This window comes from Epinephelus fuscoguttatus, linkage group LG7 (assembly GCF_011397635.1).
Source record: "Epinephelus fuscoguttatus linkage group LG7, E.fuscoguttatus.final_Chr_v1".
Lineage (NCBI taxonomy): Eukaryota > Metazoa > Chordata > Actinopteri > Perciformes > Serranidae > Epinephelus > Epinephelus fuscoguttatus.
The window spans coordinates 36,757,275-36,779,945 of NC_064758.1; the positions used below are offsets into that span (position 1 = coordinate 36,757,275).

Consider the following 22,671-nt stretch of genomic DNA (forward strand, 5'->3'; position numbering starts at 1 on the left):
TTTCTTTGTGTTCAGTTTTAAGTCTTTTTCAAGTCGCTCAGAACAATCTGATCCTTTATGCTCATTTTTTGGTATTTGATTGCGAATAATCAGTTTTTACAGAGCCTCTAAAGGCGTCCTGAAAGCTTACACTTCTTAATTTGTGTGCACAAGTTACTATCTAGTCGGAGCAAGTAATTCTCTCGTGGGAACAAGTTATTTTGTGCACACAAGTTTTTATCTTATGGGAAGTAAGTTAATATCTTTGAAGATTATTTTTGGGGGGGGGAGTTAAGCCTTTATTTGACAGGACGGGGGGAGAGAAAGGAGATAAGTTAGTATCTTGCGTGCACAAATTAAGGGCACATGAGCACAGAGCAAGCATGTAACCACAGACAAAAGCACTTAGCAAGGCACATAAGCAAAAACAAGACAAGCACTATTAAACAGTGACATAACCATGTGACCAAAAACATAAAGAACATACTATACAAGTTCATTGTGTGCATGACATAACTTGTTCCCACTAGACAATTAATTTGTGCACACAAGATAAAAACTTGTTCCAAAAAAGAGAATTAACTTGAGCGCATGAGAGAAATTCTTTCCACAAGATAATTTGTACGCATGAGATAACTTTTTCACACAAGACAGTAACTTGTGGGGCAGGCTCGATTCTGACCTGTTTTTCCAACAAAATAATTACCATACTTGTGTGCTCAAATTAATTTGTTCCCACAAGACAGTTAATTTGTGCACACCAGATGAGCACTTGTTCCAAACAAGGTCATTAACGTGGGTTCATAAGATAACTTGTTCCCACAAGACAGTAACTTGTGGGGCGCTGAGTAGCTCACCTGGCAGACTCGATTCTGAGCTGCAGCCCTTTGCTGCATGTCATCCCCTCACTCTCCCCCCTTCATGCTAACTAAAATGCAAGTATTCAGGAATTTAGGGCTCTGTAGTTGTTTAACTGCAGCGCCAACCTCTAAGGTTATAATCAAATACAGTTAGATGAAGCTTAATGACTTGTTGGACTGAGGATCCTCAGCACTGCTTCACCTCTGACAGTATGGATCCAGTGACACAGGGTGGACACAGCTCTCCAAAAGGCAGCTGACTGGCACAAGAAACCAGAGCGGGGTGACGGTATGTGGGCCAGTTATTAATAACAGCACATAGAAGAGGTGGGTGTTTGGACCTATCTTCTTTCTTGATCATGTCAATTGTATTTATTACATAAACTCAAGCCTCAGCACATGTATCTCGTCACAGAGGAAGTTACAGAGCTGAATGAATCAGACGGGCGATGGTTACCAGAAATGCTGATTTGTGTCCGTCTGTGGTGTTGCATTAAAAATATTCCCATGTCTGAAGATGCATGTCTCAACAAGTGTGTTTTTATGTTGTAACATCGTCCTCGTATTACAGACATGACAGGAACTCTCATAAAAACCAGAGTGGAAGCAATCATCAATCAGGTGGACACTGACCTTGCTCTTCAGTGGCGTACAGCTGATTGCATAGAAATGCCAAGATGGGAATTAGATCCTGTCTCTTCACAGTCAGAGCAAATGACCTGCTTTATTTCACAGGCACTTTTCTGATGGATCTGACACATTTCCAGACAGACTTCTCTAGATTTTTCAGACTGTATTTGACAGCTGAGTACAAACAGCTAGATGTTTATGCCCCTGCGACCCAGCCCTGGATAAGCAGATGAAAATGGACGGATGGTTTTAAAATCCAACTGTTAACAAATAATTGCCATAAGATTGTAAGTAGGTGCTACTGATCATACCAATCAATTAACACCAAACCCAGGCAGGTTCAATGCACATCAGAGGATGCTGTGACCAGCGGACATTGCATTTCTCCTACAATTGCTGCCTCCCCCATGTTGCAGATGTCCAGTGATTTTACACAGAGTTTGCACCAAGCCTTCTCTTCCCATTTGGACTCCTTCACCAACCAGGCTTTATAATTGATCAGAAAACTTTGATTTCCCCACTGTGACCATTCAGCCCACACTCCCATGTAGGAGCTTAGACGATGATCACCTGTCAAACACCTCAACCCAAAGAGGAAGTAAACTAACCGGTGCTACTGATACTCTTATTTTTCCTTAACATATTGAGTAAAAGTTGTTAATAGTGTCTATGGAAACAGCAGCGAATGGAGCCTTCAAAGTTTCCTCACACAGCAAAGATAGTCCAGTTACTTTCCTGATAGCTACATCACTGCATAACTCATGAATCTTCAGACAAGCCTAATATTTGGTTACTTGTGATGCTTTGTGTATATGCAACTCAAAGATCTTGCCATATTTTCTGACACATCTGGATTTGGAACCTCGGTGGCGGATAGGCAGCTGCCTAAAAGGCTTGGAGGATGAAGGGAAATGGTGGAGTTGGGTGTTTTTGGGTATGTAAGGGAACATAGAAAGGAAAAAGTCGGTGAGGATTCTCAGTCATCCAGGTCATGTTAATCTTACGTGTTATATCGTAGGCAACTGGACTTACTTGCGTTTCTTGAAGACGTTTCACCTCTCATCCAAGAAGCTTCTTCAGTTCTAAATGAGTGGTGCAGATTCACAGGCTTTAAACTCTGTGGGTGTGAACCCTTACACAGTCGTTAAGGTCACAGGTGAGTCATTGACCCACCTGGTCATCTTGTGTGTCATTAGGGTTAGATGGGTCTAGGTGAGATTTGATGTTGGGGTCCACTGCATTGATGTGTTCTGTGAAGGCTTCTGCTTCCTTAGTTTTGACCCAGGTGTCATCCACATATCTGAACCAGTGGCTAGGAGCAGCTACTGTGAAGGTGGTCAGAGCGCTCTTCTCTACATTTTCCATGTAAAGGTTGGCCGCTATTGGGGACACCGGTGAGCCCATAGCACAGCCGACCCTCACTGTACTTGAAGTAGGTGGTGGTCTAACAGAGATCAAGTGGGTCACAAATGTTGGTTCTGTTGGAAGGAGTGCTGTCCTGTAGCAAACATTTCCTCACTGTCTTTACTGTTTCTTTGGTGGGAATGGGGACCTTACAACTCTGAAACTCAGAGCTCACGAGACCTCAACGACTCTCAGGGTTCACACCCACACAGAGTTTAAAGCCTGTGACTGCACCGGTCTGTTGGAACTGAAAAAGCCTCTTTGATGAGAAGCGAAACATCTTCAAAAAGCACTTTTGTAAAAGGAAAAAGCTGTCCCGGGCAGTTCAATACAAAAACAAAAAATGGGCCAAACTTCATTGTTTGTTATTGTTTGCTTGCTACATTGTGTTGATTCATTAGCTCTTGTAATTGTTAGTGATAAATACAATAAATATAAAAGATTATGATATTAACAATAAAAATAATGAGAATATATTTGAGCAGGAGCCGTTCCAGGCACGTCCAACTGGTAGGAGGCCCTGGGGTAGACCCAGGACACACTGAAGGGATTACATATCTCATCTGGCCTGGGAACACCTCAAGGTCACCCAGGAGGATTTGGAAAGCATTGCTGGGGCGAGGGACGTCTGGGGTGCTTTGCTCGGCCTGCTGCCCCCCAGCCCGGCTTCCGATAACTGGTTGAAAAAGGATGGATGGATGGATGGATGGATGGATGGATGATGGGGGTGGGTTCCCAGGGGAAACATACCTAGTGCTCCAAATGTGCTATGTCTGGCACTGTTTGGTATAGTGATAAGGCACTTTGAGCAGAGCTGTTTTGCAGGTGGTGACATACAGGTGTAGAGGCAGCTCTGTGTAGGAGTGTGCATTCAGCTGCACGCCATACTCCTTGCCTTGCTTTTGATGACGTCAAGCTTGCTCTGGCCCACACGGTCACTCGGCAGGAAAACATTTTGGCTGCGCTGGCTGCTCCAAATGCCATGACAAACACTCTGCTGGTATCATCAATTCATTTTTAGAAATTCTGAACTTTATACTTCAGATAAAAATACAGGCATGTGTGTGTACCCCAATCACACACACATGCCTGTATGGACTGAAATAAGAAAATCTGAGGACAGATTTAGATTTTTTTTGTGTTTGTTCTGCTAGTTCCCCCACTTGGCTTGTGCCGTATCACATATTTTATTGTGTTGGTTTTCATGTTGGTCACTTGTATAAATTAAAAAAAAAAAAAAAAAAAATAGGGGCAATAATCTGGAAACACAAATATTTTCCCACATTCTCTTATTTGGGGGAACCCTGTTTTCTACACCATTAAGAAAATGAGACCAAACAAGTTAATAAAAACCTTTATTTTCTTTTTTTTTGTTAGGTTTTCCCATATTTGCTCTTCAAGCTTTTCTTGCCCTTTTGACCCATCCAGCCCCGTCCCCCAAGTGTTTCTCTGATGAATCCATCTGCAATGAATTCTCCCAGTTACCATGTACAACCTCGATGCTCCTCTACGATCAAAATAACCACGTCTCCTCACCAGCCTGCCACAATGAAAAACACTACAATAAAACATAAAACACGCCTGATGAAGCCAGAAGGAAGATGGAAGCAGAGCGGGGGAGAATCGAACATCTGCGTGGACTACTAACACGGCAAGACTACTTTGAAGAGAAAAAAAAGACGAAAAAGATGCGTACACAAAAATGGAGTGTTGACAAACCCAGAACTTAAGAGCAAGCTTGAAACATTCAAGTGAAACACCTGAAAAACAGCACCGGCTAAGCCCACAGAGCCAGGCAGGAAATCGTGTATATACAACATAGCTGCAGTCTTTGTTCGTTATCAGAATCTTACAGTGACCAGTGAGACTGAACGTGACAGTGAGACTGGACACCACTACACTGTTGGTAAACTATGGTAATCATTGTGGTTATTACAAGCAAGTGATCGCACAGAGCTCATACATTCAAGCTATACATATATATACCTATGTACACAAAGTATAAATAAAACCACAAAATGAGAACCCAAAGATTATAGTTTTTATACATTTTCAACACCAACAAAAACTCTGTAAAAGGGACACAATCAACCTGTGGGGTTTCTACCGCTACTAATTAGGGAATCCAATCAAGCAAGTGCTCATTTTGGAGTAGTTGATGTTTAAAGCGCTCTCCTGTGGGGATTTAAGTAACAAACACACACTCAAATAAGACAGGACTTTCACATTACAAAGCCCTCTCATCCCACTTTTTATTCAAGCTTGCTCTTAAGGATTTACCACAGGCTGCCAATTACAACACCTTTTGCTCAAATCTTTGTTATTACTGTAACTGTACATTTTTCTTGATTCTCTACCATTCAGAAGACCATTTGAGCGGAGACCCTTTAAAAACAGGATGTGTACGAAGAATAATAATATCTAGACAAGAGTTATTTTGATCATAGAGGTAACGCAGGTCTTCATTAAAAAGAAAAAAAACTACAAGTTGGAGAAAAAGGAGGGACCAAAGATTTAAAGGGGCAGTATCTTTTAACTGATTTTCATGACTTTGGATGTTTATCTCGAACAGCTTGTTAGGACCTTTATTCTAAACTGGAGTGTTCATGAATGGGAGTGAAACGCATGGATAGACTGGGTGGGATGTCGTCTGTGAACATTGCATAGAAGAAACTAGTCTTAATTGGAGGGAAAAAGGTCTTTTGCTTGGGGATATACTTTAAAACAAATCACCGCATTAGCCAAAAGAAGCAAAATGTGAGTCAGTTATTTAACTTTAGATCTTTAAATGAACACAATGGAAGGGTTATTCACTCCCACAATTCCCTTTGAATGCCACTGCCTATTCATAGTTCAGACCCAGTGCCCAATGACAAACACTCAGGCACTGCACAGGGGAAAATCTTAGCGATGCTAGCAGACTTATTACGGTACATAGTTTGAGCCTACTATGGATTACATGTATGTGCCTCTGATGTTTTCACCTCTCATGTTCCGAATGCGGAGACCTGATGGGAAAACTCAGATGCACTCAAACACTAATGATGTGACGATTTAAAAAGGCCCTTCTTTTGTGAAATGACATTAAAAGCGTACTGTCTCTTTGAATCCCATTGAATCCCTGGGGTTGGAAAATGACAGGGGGTCAACACATGTCTGCTTTGTTTTGATGTTTCCACCTCCTCCCACCCTTCACACTAACCCCCGGATCTTCTCAGGTGGTTCTTCAGCCTGACTTGGCTCCCACCAGTGTCATCAGTCCATCTGTGCTCATGGACTTGGGGCGCTCCAAGGGGAAGCCCAGGGCTCTACTCCACACAAGCTGAGCCAGCACGCCAAGGGCTCGGGACACGCCGAACAGCACAGTGTAGTAATTCATCTCAGTCATTCCATAGTACTGCACAGACAGAGGAAACAGAGTCAGACATGTCAAGAGCTCTACCTGCCGCCATAGGATGATAAATGTATCATTAAAAGTACAGATGTACCAACTGCAATTTTCTTGGCCGCTTTCTGCTTTTTTAAAAGTCTGATTCTGATTTTCTTTCTAAGAACTATAACTGACAGCATACACACACATTTTTGTAACTTTTCTTTAATGAAATGAACTGCTGGAAAAATTAAAATCTTATTTGACACTGAAGTGACGTTTTATTTATGTTTACTTTCTTTGGTGAATTTTGTTTTACCCCCCTCGGTATGAAGATATACAAGATGTACTATAGCTCATGAATGAGTGAAAGATTTCTCCCTCCTTAAAAATACCCTGGATTTCCTATAATCAAAGTCAAGGATCATAGGGACCTTTGTGATCTTAAAGGATGATCATGGACAAAAAGGACCCATTATCCGTGATACTAAATTCTAACTTTGCTTCTTATCATTCTGTTTTAAAGATGTCAAGTTCACCTTTACCTATGATGTCCCTGTCTGTTATTGGTTTTGTCAACTTTTTTCTTTTCGTAAAAAATAATATAAAGTATCAAAAAAAAAAAGAAGAAAAGAAATGCAATTGTATGTTAATACTAAAACACTGACTACTAAAGAGTAACTGCGCCCTAGAGTTTTGGCTGAAGTGTGTCTACCCTGAAAATCCAAAAAATGGCTCTAGAGCGTGAATAAAGTACCAGCATGGGCAGGGCTAGTGGGAGGTGGGGGCAAGGAGACACCCACTCATGCTTTCTTGCTACACGATAGAGGAAGGAAGAGGGATTGATTGGTTACTAAAGCTGCCACCAGATCAGGCAACAGACAAATTCAACTGCAACAGTCTGTTTCCGACCAGGAGAGGGCAGTGGCTATGCATATTATAACACCATATGTAGAATTCAAATACTTTGCACTAAAATGTCAAAGTATGGACCTGAATCAATCAACAGCACAACTAAATATCCATATATACTGGTTTTCAGCTGAAAAAAAAGTGCTTGCGGGGTTTAGCTACTCTTTAAATAACGTTACATTTTTTTCCAAAAGCACTCCAGGTTATTGGACAGAGACTTTTTGTACAAATAAAATCCAACTGAAAGTAAGTTGTTATATATCCCACTTTATCGAGCATGTTTAACTTTCCCAAAAGAGAACAGGTGCAACAGATCTATGTATGCTTAAAGAAATTATTCAAATATCAGAGAAGAATCAGTGAAAATACTATTCTACATTATGTATGTGGGGCTATTACAGAGAGTCAGACATTCTTTTAAAGCTATGTATACAAAACTATTTATGAATCACTATCTATTTACAAAAATGTAAGGGTGTTTGTAAAGTATATATATCAACTCCCACTCCTGTAGCAAGTGGTGTCTCCTGTCCTCCTGCCTGCCGCACACTATATGCACAGCGCGAGAAGAGAGGAGAGCCTCTGCAATGTTGGCAGAAGGGCTGAGAAGCATGCAGGGAATCAATTACAATCTCTTCCCTGATGGTCTGAATAGGGCATTTAATTTGTTGCTTCTGGCTTTTTTAGAAATAAAGTCGCTAAGAGGGCCCGAGAAGTCACTAATGAGGGGTCGTGAAAATGCAATGGTATTTGACGACCTGGGAATGAGAATAGATTGTGGCAGCTGTGACAATAGTCGGTTCCTGTCTGTGCCGCTGTGCATGTGACGTGAACCACAATGCAGCACATGCAGTGATCTGCACAGCATCGGCTAAAATTCACCAGCTAAAATTCACCAGCTGGTCATCCGTCATTGCTGGTAAAGCTGAGAATCAGCCCATTCTGGTCCCTGGCCAATCGACTGGTGCATCTCTAATCAAATCCCACCACATGTGTCTTACCTGCAGCAGCACTCCGCTGTGGGCGTCCACATTGGGCCAGGGGTTCTTGGCCTTGCCCTGCTCCAGGAGCACATTGGGCACAATCTTGTAAAGCTGGGCAACCATCTTGAACATGGGGTCGTTGGGCAGGTGCTTCAGGGCAAATTCACGCTGGCAGGTGTAACGTGGGTCAGTCTTCCTCAGGACAGCATGGCCATATCCTGGCACAACCTACGAAGAGAGACGACAAAACGTTTTTCACGACAGTTACAAAAGGTTAATAAGAAAGCAAAGACACAAGCTCTGTCAAGTTGTACGACCAGATAGAAGTTTAAAGGCTGTTAAAAGCTCTTGTGACTAAGGAGTAGGGTAGAGTAGATTAAGGCTATCCTTAAAACACAATGGCAGATAAGACCTGTGACATCCCTACAAGGTTCATTCTGAAATTACTAAATGTAAGTGCAAAAATTTGATCATAAAAAGGACTGGAATTATTAATCATAAACTTTATTTGCAGAGCAGTTTTCATATAAGAGATGTGGTTCAAAGTGCTTCACAATAAAGATGCAACACATTAAAACAATGTGTGTTTCCTTACCCTTCCAGACTTGAGTGTGTTCCAGATGTAATCCCTCATCCTCTCATCAGACACCTCTCCACCAAGCTCCTTCTGCAGGGCAGTCAGCCACACCAGCACCTCCTGTGAGACGTACAAAAAAATGCACATTCATGAGTTATAAATGTGAATTTTAAAACAGTGTGCACACTGCACAGTCATCACATATTAACATTTACACAACGTACATGGTTAGGACACTTTTCAATGATGCTATCTGAGCTGTTTTTCAATAAAAATACAGAGCAGGGGAGTGTGACAAAACTTTAAAACTATTTCACACATGAACTCAATTCTGTATGAGACATCAAGTCATTTTATAATAAAACTCTGGCAATATGTCAAAATCATCAGTATGTGAGCAAACTAGAATTAAATGAGAGCCAAAACTATCATCATGAACCCTTATTAACAGGCGCAGCTTGGGCGCTGTCAGACTGTGTAAAATGCACAGCTGAATCATACAATTACATCTAATCAGCTAATAATAAAATTGATGGCAAACGTTATTGAAGGTGGTGCAAGGAACTTGACAACTTATGGGCTTAATGAGGCAGGGATGAGATCCCCACCAGAACTGGCACACAAGCTGGGGGGATTAACACACATTCAACTCCAAAATAAGCTTTACAATTCAAAACTGATGCAGTCTATGAGAACTGAAAACTATCTTTGTGTCATCATTTTTGTCTGCAGTGCTGTTCACCTGCCACGCTGACATGTGCCACCGCAGTAAGGAGGAAAAAAAAACCAACTCAATCCTGATCTGTCGTGTCATGTGTGCAAAGAGCCGACATGAAATTGTTCCAATCGGCTTTTTTACCCAGCAGACATTTTGACTTGTCATGGTAAGAAAAGCACAGGAGTTACTAATAGCATTAAAGATCTGTCCCAGTAAGCTGTGTCAGTGTGACAGTGAGTCAGCATGTTCAAAATCAGGACCCTGACACTGAAGAAGTAAAAAGGAATTCAGTTATTAATTTATCATCATGATTTTCCTTCTGCGACATGTCAAAATGTCCTCTGTGTGAGACGACTTGAGGGATGACGACCTTTAAAGGCAGCAAAATTGCATTTTCTATTACAAAAATGGAGTGAAATTCAAAATAATGTTTTTTCTTGGTACAAACCTGATTGGCCAGACCGTGCAGAGGACCAGCCAGTCCATTCATGGCAGCGCTGAAGGACAGGTAAGGGTCAGACAGGGCGCTTCCCACCAAGTGACTGGTGTGGGCACTGACATTGCCTCCTTCATGGTCACTGTAACATGACAGGAAAAGACATAATCAAGTATGATTCCTCGACAATTTTCAAAACAAAAGCAACATATATAACCTCCTGAAACCTGAACTTTTGTTTGGTGTTTTTTCATTTCTCCTAGCTATTGGAAAACAGCGGGACCTGATAAGTATAAAAAACTAAACACTGTCAACAATAATTAAGTTCCATGTCCTCAAACGAGACGATAATAAAGTCCTACCATCTTCAAACGAGTACTTCCTAATTAACAATGTCTTAGCTTGTTACTATTGTTAAAATAATCATAAATAAACAAGTTTCAACCATAAAATTTGATCAGGTTTTGGACCGTGTTCACTTCTGTGTAGGGATCGGCTGCAGACTGACTTAGCAGAGATGGCTGCCATCTTGATTTTACATGGATTAGTGTATTGTGCTCTTACTGCCACTAGATGGCACAAAAAGTGTCCATGAACGAGGGCAACAGGTCTGAGTTAAGTAGAATAAGGTATAAGGTCAAGTAAACCCAAAATGTGATGTCCTCGTCACAATAAAATGTCAGAAAACGGTAAAAGATACGGATCAGTGTCTAAAGCCCAAGATGACGTCCTCAAATGTACTGTTTTGTCCGCAACCCAAAGACATTTATTTTACTGTCACAGAGGAGTAAAGAAAGCGGAAAATATTCACACATAAGAAACTGCAGTCACTTGTTTTTCTTGAAAAAATGACTGATTAACATTCTAGATGGTGATTAATCCAACAGCTGAAAACTAATCCATTAATCATTGCAGTTCTCATTTCAACCCTGATTGAAATGAGTGGCCATTTTTGCACTTTGCATCTTGACATTACATTTGTGCATTCTTCTGTGTGTGGTTTAAATGTGAGATGCATATATTCAACAGCGAGGACTTGCAACACTGCTTTTACTTTGATGATGTCTCACACTGACTTAACGCCTTCTGCTTGGCGTGCAGGTTTGATGCCTGAACAAAATAAGGGTTGTTTTTAAAATAATATCATCCACTATTTAGTAGTTGCACCTCTTTAAAGTCATGCAAGCAGCACGACTGTTGTCAGTTTAGGAAAGCAGAAGTTGCATCACACAAATGACGGCATTAGAGCGGATGCTGCTGAACTTTGACCGGCATGTCCTTACATGGCATGGCTAAACATTCACGACCAATGTACACTCATGTATGCTGCCTTGAGTTAATAATATACAGTGAACAATCTGACAATAAATGTTAAATCGTCTTAATCCAGAGGATTATTACAGGTTAGGTCTGAGTTAATCTTTAGGGCTCTAGAGATGACAGACTTTTTTAACAAGAGTGAGTTACACTAAGCTCATTATTTTTAGTATCCAATGTTAACTGGCCTAAAATTAGACAGTTGTTTCAGTTACAATTACAATCGAATAGAAAAATGTTGTTAAACACTTTTGTTTTTCTTCCTTGTGAACTATATGCTGTTATCAATCCAACTATGTTAGGAAGTGTTCTCCCTTCAATGTATTTTGCCTTGATAAAAATCAATATTATGTTAGCCTTTGGGCGAAGAAAAAGATCCACAGTTTGAACAAGTGTCTTGTTCTTCAAACATTTTGAGTTTTCCTTCAAGCTTGACATCTAATTTGCATTAAAATTGCATGAGTTTGATCAAAGTGTGACTAGAAACAGAAATGGAAGATAAATCCTCAGAAAATGGCAAGGGAAACCATTTTAGAAATCAAAACTAATGTATTATCTGATGTGTATGTTTCAAGTTGCACCTGTGGATGGTGAGGTAGAGCCTCATGAGCTCAGTGAACTGGGCATCGCTGTAGCCCAGCATGTTGGTGAAATTGTGGGACCAGTCCAGGTTTGAGTCGATGGCTCCGATGCTGCTGCCTTCGCGATACAGGTTGCGGTAGATCTTGGCAGCAATGCAGGGCAGCTTGGCAATCAAGTCCATGGAGTCTTCATAGACAAACTAAGAGACACAACAAAGAAGGATGTACCACATTTAACTGCAATGCGTCTAATGTTTTTTTTTTTTTTAATTTAGCCTTTATTTAACTAGTTTGTCCCAATTTCTTTCACAAGGGAGGCCTGACATAAAATGATTAAATAAAACAGTTGCACACAGGCAGCCTGGACCCAACAGATTTCACCATGGTTTTAACTCATTCAAGGTCACTATGCCTTAAAGCTCAAGACCATTCTGCAGATTGTTCCATGCTGTGTGTAGTAAACACATCTCTCTTTGGACAAACATGTTCATCCTAGTGTCAGGCCACCAAACTGGTTTAAGAGGAGATGGGTTTCCTGTGTGTGTAAACCCGAACTCACCTCCCAGTACTTGGTCTTGTGGACACCCTCGGAGTAAGCCCGTGCGAAGCTGCTCTCACTGTTCAGGGCTGTGATGGCAGCGCTGAACTGAGACATGGGGTGAAGGTTTGTGGGGAAATTATCCAACATGGTGACAACGTGAGAGGGAAGCGCTGCTCTCTTCGCCCACTCTTTGGACACCCAGTTCACCTGGAGGAACAGGAGCACACAATGTCAGTAGGCGATCTGAAATATTAACGTCTTTGCTCTGCATCAGGGTTAGCAGCTGAAAATTAGGAATGTCCCGACCCAATCTCAAAGATCGGTATCGAGGCAATTGCGGCATTTTTTAACTGATTGGGATCGACTATTTTGAGATATATATGTCCCAATGCAATCCTTGGTTTTACGTCATCTGTCACACAGGTGTTTTTTCACACAAAGGGTTTAAGCTTTTCTTTTTACAAGTAGAATGAAAATAGTTTGTTGGGGAGAGAAAAAAAAGCATCTAACTTAATGTCCTTTGCTGACTTCTTTCAGTCAGTAGCAGCTGTAATAAAAATCAGAATATCAGAGTACAAAGGGTTGAGAGGTCAAAGCTTTTCTCCAATGAAAACTTGTAGTCAGCTAAAAGGACAGGGCTTATCAGTCATGTTGTCCTCGTATCAGTCTTCAAAGAGACAACCGGCAGCAATATAATGCCTATTCAAGGTACGGACAGTGACTGGTAACCCAGTTATAAAACAATCACTAGTTTATGCAAGATGCTTTTCTGGTGTCGTACATTATTAATAAAGTCATAAACCCAATTCTGCTGCCAGACATGTCATGATCCACTTTTCCATGTTTATAATAAAAAACAGTGATCATGTTATCACTCACACATTATCGAGTTCCCCTCTGAACTGATCAGAAACAAATATGCCACCTTCATCTACATTTATTATTCTGTAGGAATACTAATTTGGAAAATGATGAAACAGTGTGGGGGAGCTTCAGTCAAAATGTGACAAGCAGTTTCTGAGATACCAACGCTGACAGATGGATGGAGGAGATGAACAGCTGCACAGAGCTCCCTCATTACAGCCGCACTGCACAATTATCTTTGAAGCTCCAGCACTCCTCTCCCACTCACCTGCTCCTCAGTGGGCACCTGTCCTGTGACCAGCAGCCAGAAGAGGCCCTCAGGCAGCGGCTCCTCACCTCCTGGAGCTTTGGGCAGCAACTTCTGACACTCTGGAATGCTGTAGCCCCGGAAACGGATGCCCTGTGTATCAATGGAGAGAGAGAGAGAGAGCGGAAAATACATATTCAAATTATCCTGAAATACACCATCAACTGAGTGCTGGCAAGTTTCCAACATGAGCTCTGGCTCTATCAATTGATTTGGATGAATCCATATCCAGACCTTTCCACATGGATTTGATATTAGAATTTTGGCTGCAAAAGCCCAAATTTGTTGGCCTCAGGCACGTTGTAATGCCACTACTCCATCATATACACTGATCTAAAATATTACACATTTTAATGAGTTTGCCCTCTGGTGCGTTTTAGCCCACACAGTCTGTAAATAGCTATTAATATTTAAAACCACTTCTATTTCTGACTGATCAGAACCTTTGTAATTAATAATCAATGGACCTTATTTGACACCTTTCCTGCTACTTTGACAACATTGCCTGTTTGTGTGTGTTTGCAATGAGTCTTAGAGATGGCTCTGCTGTAGAAAGTGCAGTGTAATTAAATGACAATTAATTTGGTCCTTAATCAAGCCAAAAAAAATCTGTGTGGAGTATTTGGAGAATGCAGTGCTTTGAGTGCACTATAAGGTTTTCTGTGCAAACTTAAAGTTGCTGCCACCAGTGTCTTCTGAAGCTGCCCGTCTATGTAATCAATGCATTTCTAAGGGCCTGTACACATGCCACTTCTTTTACTGCCTGGATAACACAAGGTCAGGCGCCGGGTGCTACTCTCGCCAACTTTCAAGAGCATGAAGACAGTATGCGCTTGTGTTTGCTAATCAATCAATCAATTTTATTTATAAAGCCCAATATCACAAATCTCAATTTGCCTCACAGGGCTTTACAGCATACGACATCCCTCTGTCCTTATGACCCTCGCAGCGGATAAGGAAAAACTCCCCCCAAAAAAAACCTTTAACGGGGAAAAAAAAACCGGTAGAAACCTCAGGAAGAGCAACTGAGGAGGGATCCGTCTTCCAGGACAGACAGACGTGCAATAGATGTCGTACAGAACAGATCAGCATAACAAATTAACAGTAATCCGTATGACACAATGAGACACACACACAGAGAGAGAGAGAGAGAGAGAGAGAGAGAGAGAGAGAGAGAGAGATATGCAGGTAATGACAGTAGCTTACAACAACATTGTTGAAAGTAATAATATTATAGTTATAGTTCTGGCTACTGTGGTACAATATGTTGAAAGTATTAATATCTGGCAGTATACATGTGTGACAATAATCATATGTGTATAATAACAGTAGAAGTATGACTAATGACTAATGATGACAGCAGCAGCAGGAGGCATCTGGCAGGACAACGGCAGCAACCACAGCCGCAACATATCATAGCCTACTTAACAGAAATTATGAGTGGAGAGCTGATATTCTTCCAGGCGTTGTAAGTGTGTTTAAGGCATGACGTTTTGCCTAAGGGGAGCGATGTAAAGCTCTAGCAGCCCTGCACTGAAATGATCAACTTCTTCTCCATATTTACCACAGACTGATATTTACAGAAGAAGGGAAAGATATCTGCCGGCTGTGACTGAATGATCCTCGTCACATGACATGCGGTGCGCGCTGCTGCCTTCCAAAAGCTGAATTCTGTTTACCTCAGGGCGCAGTGGCGGCGCTCTCACTTTCAAGTGTGCCTACTGCACATTTATTTTGAAAACAATCTTAGGGCAAAAAAAGGTGGCATGTGTATGACTCCTTACTGTGTTTTGTCTCAAATTATATTGCTAACATTTGTCAAACACCAAAGTTAACTTTCCGCTCTCCACTAGACATGACAACCTCTCAACTGAGCATGTGCACACACTCATTCATATAGAGCATGTGGGGGCAGGACTGTTACAGACAGATTGGCACGTTTCTGGCAGAGGTTAGTGGTCGTAAAATCACAACTTGTTAACCAAGACTATTTTATTACAATCAAAATTTAACATAATAAAATGGCTGTTTGGCTGACAGTCAGCGCTTATACAAAGCTCTGAATATCTCATTCCATGTAGTGGCCTGTTAACAAGATATATGACAACAATGCTGCTCTGCCACTGGAGGCCTGCGGCTTCAATAAGCAATCAAGATAAGTGCCTGCGAGGCATCTTAACCTCCAAAAGGCAGAGGGTTTTCAAATTATTAATCCACTGTAAGGCCTCTGAGGCATACTGACCTCATCAGGATCCAACACAGAGGTCTCGTACACCAGACCCTTCATCCCCCTCATACCTCCATAGACCTGTGGATGAAAACACAAACATACAGAGACATGACATACTGAAAACTGTCTTGTTAACACTACATGTGCACAGTTGTGTCTTTACAGTAACAACAGTTATGTAACATCAGACCTTTAAAGGCAAAGATCCTCCCGACTGAAGCTCAACAATTGCCAGATTGGGTTATCATTGTGACCAAGTCTTAAACAAAAACGGTAGAAATACTATAAAACTTCAATTATTAGGCCAGGCTTTTATTTGCTTCAACCAATTAACTCATCAGGCCTATATTTAGGACAGACATTTATGTGGTGCAGGCCCTTAACTCCTTTCACATAAAATTCTTGCTTGACAAAGCTGGAAAATACAATCAAATTCTTTATCTAAAGTGACAGATAACTTCAAATTGGGAATTCCATGCTATTATGCCACCTTGTCATTCTGTATAAAAGGTACAATCCTGAAATGGGGAACAGAGTTGTCTTGTCTTTAAGCTGGAATAGGAGGTAGTAACAGTGACAACCCGTGACAATGTGTATGTAAAAGGGAGAGCTGGCAGGACTGTTGGCACAGGTGTGTTGTTTTGATGACGTATTTTGCTGCGGGAGATTTATAAAGTAACTTTTAGCCGCTAGCAGCTAACTCAAAGAAGAACAGCAGCCAAAAAAGTCCTCAAACTGGGAATGTGATGAGGTCCAGCACTCCTTTCCCTCAGATCAGTGGGTGTGATCATCCGCCATATAACGGGGAAAGTAAATGATTTTTATTACCATGTCAGTGTTTATAAAGCGCTGTCGATGCATACGTTATGTGACACACTAGACACCGATAGTGTGTTACATGCCACGCCTGTCACGGCTTTTTTGATTCCACAATGTTGTCTTAAATCACACACTGGAGTGGCGTGATGCAATCTGAATGGATAAACTTTAGCGGTCATGTTTTCCGTAAAATAAACTGAACGATACAGTAATGGAGAATCTAACCCAGCTAACAATGTGCAGCATGTCCACATTGACAAAGTTTAAATATTTATATTTGTATGTGCGATCTAAGCAGCTTATTCAAGTAGGTAGCTGACAACCCGGTGGGCTTGAAGAGGTTTTTATGCATCCAAAAAAACAGAAACAACCAGACCTGCAGTCTAATTGAGGCCTGTGTTAATCTGTCAAAATGTGTAGTAACACCCAGCTAGTAGAAGGGGCTCTGTGTTTAATGGGGTTCAACTTGTGACTGAAGTTTTACGGTAAATCCTATTTCACGTTAAGTGCGTAAAACCACTTAAATACACTTGAATAACACAACATGGACACCGTAGCAACAGACCCTCTTTAGGACCCAACAGAGTCTCTTCTAAAACTACAATGGCAACTAGCCAGAGGTGTAGTGAGCGATAACAGAAGAGGATGACGCAGTTGTTGCACTGGTGCGTGTGTGAGCATGGGAGCAGTGCAACTTGGCAGTGTCCACGAAAGGTTTGAGTGACTCAGCCAAAATGTCAAAGCAGGAGGCACGAAGCATTGCAGCTTCATATTGTGACCTGAGGGAGACGACCCAACAGTGATACCTGACACAGTAAATAAGGTTGGGCAGGCCTAGACGGATTAGGTCAAGCCAATATGCCACATCTAATCCACATCATGGTCAAAGGCCTGCATGCTCCTTCCTAATTAATACAGTGGAACTGATGAGTCTAGCTTTGTCGTTCTCATTTTACTCTGATCCTGTGACATATATAACCGTCCAGTTTATACATCCCAAGACTCACTCACCATGTCAACAGTAATCTGTCCTATGTTGGTTTTGCCATACTGTTGCTTAAAGTTCTTGATCCTGGTCTGTTCTTTAGGGATGAGGTCTGCCAGAACATCCTTCAGATTCTGTAGAAACAACATTTAATCAGTCAGAACTTTGATCAAGTCTTAAAATAAAACACACTCCTCCAATGTGAACTGGGGTTAATTAAACAGACTTTATGTAAACATTTTAGGAAAAAATATTGATCCGTTTCTCCACAGAAAGGTCAGCGTGTTCTATTTATACTCAAGAGAACATACCGTGAAAGCCAGTGCATTTCCCAAATGCCACTTACACTACAGATTAATAACCAGACTCAAATTTGAAGCAAGCAGACGACCTTGCAGTGAACAGAGTGTACTTACTGTTGTTGATGCGCTGGCATTTCTGGCAGCCACAAGGAAGTAGGTGGCATTCTGTGAAACCGACAGAGAAATAATAGGATTTTGAGTAATAGTAGCACAACCACAAACCCTAATAAAACATTTAAAAGGCTGCAACAGCATTTCCAGGCCACTGAAGCTCCTGACATATTAACTGAGTCAACCTTGCAGCAGATCAAAATATTCTCAACATGAACTGACTTTCTATTCGCTTGCAGGTGGTAATAAGACAAAAAAGAGATAGCTTGTTGTTGTTGGTCCTACAGTAAACATCAAATAACTGAGTACACCAACACAGACTTAAAATCAGTCATCCTTAAGTAGTAATACAGCACTCAGACACATCTACAGACCAAAGCGTTTTTTCATATTATAATTACAGGTTCTTTTAAAGAGGCTACATTGATCTGTGACCACTTACCCTGCTGTACATGCTTGGCGTTAACACTTAGCAGTTAATAAAGAGTCTAAATTATTAATCCTTCCTTTCACATATTGACAAGCACTTCAATTCTACCCACCGCACAGCCTCAGATCCTCTGGGCACCCTCTCTGGAAACTCAGCAAGTGTTTAACATGTCTCTCAGTCTCATTTCTAACCCTTTTGTACCGAATTGGCTGGTGGCTACTTTCCTCCTCTGATTCATTAAAATAAACTGAGATGAGGTGTCTGGGTGGATCACTACAATCAGTTTCAACAAGTAACTACTGGTGTGGGATGGGTCACTCCTTGACAACCCCCACATGACGCATGATGGGTAACCCTGCCAAAGTAAACTGTATTTAAATGCTGGTGATGTTAGGATGTTATTAGTCGTACAACTATTGCTCCACTCCTATCAAAGAGTACAGTGTAGACTGGTTGTGCCATTAAAAAAACCAACAACACATGCCACAGTCAGTCTACAAGGTCAATGTCTACCATTGATCCATGTGCTCATGTAGTTTCCAGCTTTCTGGAATTCCGCCGCTGGTGTCAAACAATCACAAAGAGGAACTGATAAGACAGTCTGTTTTTCTGAATTTCCCTCTGCAATTGTGTATGGATGTACTTTTATGAATGGATTTGTGGATGTATTTTTGTGTATGTGCTTGTGTATACATTTTTTCTGTTTTAACTTTTGAAAAGCCTCCGGCAGACAGGTGTTGCAAATTAGCATTTCCCTACAAACACTTAACACGGTGCATAGGGTTCTTGTCCATAAATAAGCAATTCTAATGCTACTGTGATGTGCATATCAAATAAAATGTACTATAACTGTTCCTTACTCAAAGCAACCACAGATTATTTTTGCTTTTTATAAATACACTTATAAGTCCTGTTGATTTAACTATTCTAGATTTAAATTTTGCACAGCCTACCATTCCAGGCATCCCAGGTTAATACCCAGAGTGAGTCAGTTTAACTGGTCACAATTTCTCAAATTTCAAACAAATTTCATGCTAATTGATTATAGGGGTGTAACGATAGATCGATCCACATCGATACATCGATTAACAATCCAATTACATCGATGCAAAATGAAAACATCGATCCATATCGTCATCTTAAAGATACACCTTTATTTTGAAATTCACATAGCACGTCTGTGTCACCATTTTAGTGAACAGGTCTATTTTTATTATTTTTTGTTACAGAAGAATACTGTTTTTCATTTAAATGCCTGATACCTGGAAGAGCTCAGAAATAAAATGGTCAAATCATATTCTAGTTGTTTTTGTGAGTTGATGTAAAGGATTATGTTTGATGGGCATATGATATTGCGTCATATCGATCGCAGGCTCCTGAATCGAATCAAATCGAAATCGTATCGTGACAGACTTTGTGATATCGGCAAACATCGTACTGTCATCCAAACAAATCGATATAATATCGTATCGCGATGAAGCTGGTGATTTACACCCTTAGTTGATAATGTGCGATATTGGGAAACGTTGCTGCCTGCTAAATGCCTTCATTTCAGGATATGAAAGGAAAGAGAAATTGTTTTTGCATCATAACTTGAGGAACTCTTAATGGACTAGCACACCTAATACTAATGTGCTGCAAGCTGCAAGGTGACTCAAAAAAATAAGACCAAGGTCAATAAAGATGAGTTTCATAAGATCATTTTTGCATGACTAAGACAAGTCTGGAAATATACAGGTGATTTCTATCTTGCTCAGCAATCGATCCGTGACCAAACATTTCTCTTTAGCTTGGATTCTTAAGCCTTGGACTGTCTCTGAAACTGGGCTGTACGAGAGATAAAAAACTGTCCCTGGCTATGAGAGTTTGGAGGCTAGTAATCTTATTGGAAGCTCAGTGAGCCTTCTGCTGCTCACTACTGAAACTGGACTCCTCTGTCACCTTGTCAAAATTTTCAACGGGAGAGGGAGGAGACTGGGGGACAGCTGGCTCTTCTCCCAGTGGGATCCCCCCTCCTTGTAACCACAACTGGTGAGCAGACAAGGCTTGATTGACAATGTTCACCGACAAACAAAAGGTAGGATCTTGACGTCACCCCACACACACTCTACACAGCTGAGAGACAGAGATTATGTAACAGCTCAGGGTCTTAAATATAGAGCGGCAGTTTCACTCAGTCACTCCCAGCGTCCTGCCTGGAGGAAAGGTTAGAGCAACTACTCTACCCAGAAGGGTATAGGAGTCAAACCAGAGGCTGGGACTAACAGAAGCACGTGTGATAAGTGTGTTTATCAGTGACTGAAAAATATCTTAGGTAAACAAAACTTCACACACAGCCTGGAGGAAGAAACTTTGTTTATAGGAAGGACACAGTATTATGTCTGCTAGTGACATTGAAACTGCTATGTGGAAGAGGCTCTGCATTTATTCTAAAAAAAAATACTGAATTCAGCATTTGTTAATTATTTCCACTCTTCTTCTTTTCTGCACCTTTAAGTTTTGACCACAAATAAACAATAAAAATTTAGATACACTAACTTTCTCTTATGAAAAACTGGAATCATCTAAAGCAACAAACTATTATTCGACCACCACATGTATACCATCCTTGTTCTCAATCTGTGAATCACATGATTTTTCAGTAAGAGTTCACAGACAAAACATTTTATGGTCAAACAATGATACGTAACTACAAAAAAACAGCTGACTAATAAAACTCCTGAACAGATAACAGCTGATAGGGCAGAAAGGGTGAGTGCAACCCAGGTTATATCTACATATTCCTAATTACAAGACAGATAACAGGGACACGATACCCCCGCTGTTCGTACAGAGTTCAAGGAAGGAAAGCATGTAGTCACAGATTAATGTTACTTGCTTGAGAGAGAGAGGGAACATCTTATGAGTTAACGTTTCAGTAGTGGATGACACAAGTTGATATGAGGGTCGTTCAGTGCCAGCAGTCTGGGCTGAGGGGTCAGTGGAGTAACACACCAGATTACAGCCAATGGAAAATGACAGCCAGCATGCAAGGCAGGTTGTTTTATCATTGACTGAGAGTGTTTCTGCAGGCTGGCCAAAGAAAGCATACTCAGCCTGCAGGTGGTATGATCATGAGATACTCAGTTAAATATTACATTTCCTATCACATGCTAAAATGTTGAAATCTACCAACTGAGATTACACAATTTAATCAGATCATAGATGTCTGAATCCACACTAAAGCATCTGTTTCTGCAGTGTTAAACTGTTGGAGAACATGCAACATATTTTGAAGACCTCATCAAATGATGTGATGTTAGATTATCAGCTGAAATCTTAACCTGAAGGTCAATGGGGGTGGTGAAGAAACACTAAGTTGAAGCCTAGTTTTAAGGGAAATCACAGTGTTTGTAAGCAATCGGTAACATATAGATTTTATTAATAGCTCCCAGGCGACAGAGGCCAAGTCGAGTCGTCTCACCAAGTTAACGCTGTCCACTGGTTGAAGAAACACGTTCAGGCGACAATGCCAGGCCAGCACCGGGAGCAACGGTTCCTTTGCTAGCATTAGCTAACAAGTCACAAGTTCACCAACTGAACAACGGGGACATTAACGTAACAGCATACCAACATACAACAGTAATAAATCAAGGCTACTCTTAAAACCCGTTTAACAAGTATTAGCTATGCTCTTGGTTAACAGCAATCCACAATGTGGTTGACAGAGCTAAGCCAGCTAACGTTAACTAGCTTGCCGTTACGTCGTTAGCCGGCTAACCGAACGTTAGCTTCCGCGGGCAGCAGCCACAACTTTGACTTCCACAGTAGCCTCGACGGCCGTTTTCGAGTCCTCTTACCTTTGAATTGAGTAGTTTAGGTGCTAACCGGCTGACAGTCAGGAAGGACATTGTGTCTGTGTGAATGTGTTATCTCCACTTAGTCTTTACAACTTGGGAAGCCGCTGCCAGTGCACCGCGGAGCTGGTTGAAGGTGCCCCTCCAGAAAGCAGAAGGTTGAAGAGGGATTCAGGCCCGCAAGTAGCGGCATTGCTGATTGGACGATGGGCTGGTGAGCTCAAAAGCGTATACTGATCTGATTGGCTAGAGAGCTGCTGGGTGTACGCTGATTGGATAAAAGCACTCCCACTGTGTGACGACAGCTGGAGATCAGGGTCTGTTCAAGAACAAGCTTTAAGAAGTCACTTCACTTAACTGTTCAGTTGAAGCAAAACGGCTATGATAGAGTTAATAAAACCCTCGCTCCAGTGACCCTTGCTCTGGATAATGTAACAAGGATTCTCCTTTGCATTAATATTTATTTATCTGGTGTAAGT

The 22,671-nt window shown here is 41.2% G+C and overlaps 1 protein-coding gene across 1 annotated transcript; it reads right to left on the bottom strand.

Annotated features, from left to right (window-relative positions):
• Positions 1-4,211: 4,211 nt before the first annotated feature.
• Positions 4,212-22,361, bottom strand: cs (citrate synthase). The gene is made up of 11 exons (XM_049580603.1): positions 22,196-22,361; positions 17,930-17,980; positions 17,540-17,647; positions 15,722-15,787; positions 13,441-13,572; positions 12,327-12,515; positions 11,768-11,967; positions 9,882-10,011; positions 8,734-8,835; positions 8,157-8,366; positions 4,212-6,270 (listed from the first exon to the last, which is right to left on the bottom strand). The coding sequence occupies exons 1-11, from the start codon at positions 22,244-22,246 to the stop codon at positions 6,100-6,102; spliced, it is 1,410 nt and encodes a 469-aa protein (XP_049436560.1). The 5' UTR covers positions 22,247-22,361; the 3' UTR covers positions 4,212-6,099.
• Between the last annotated feature and the right edge of the window lie 310 nt (positions 22,362-22,671).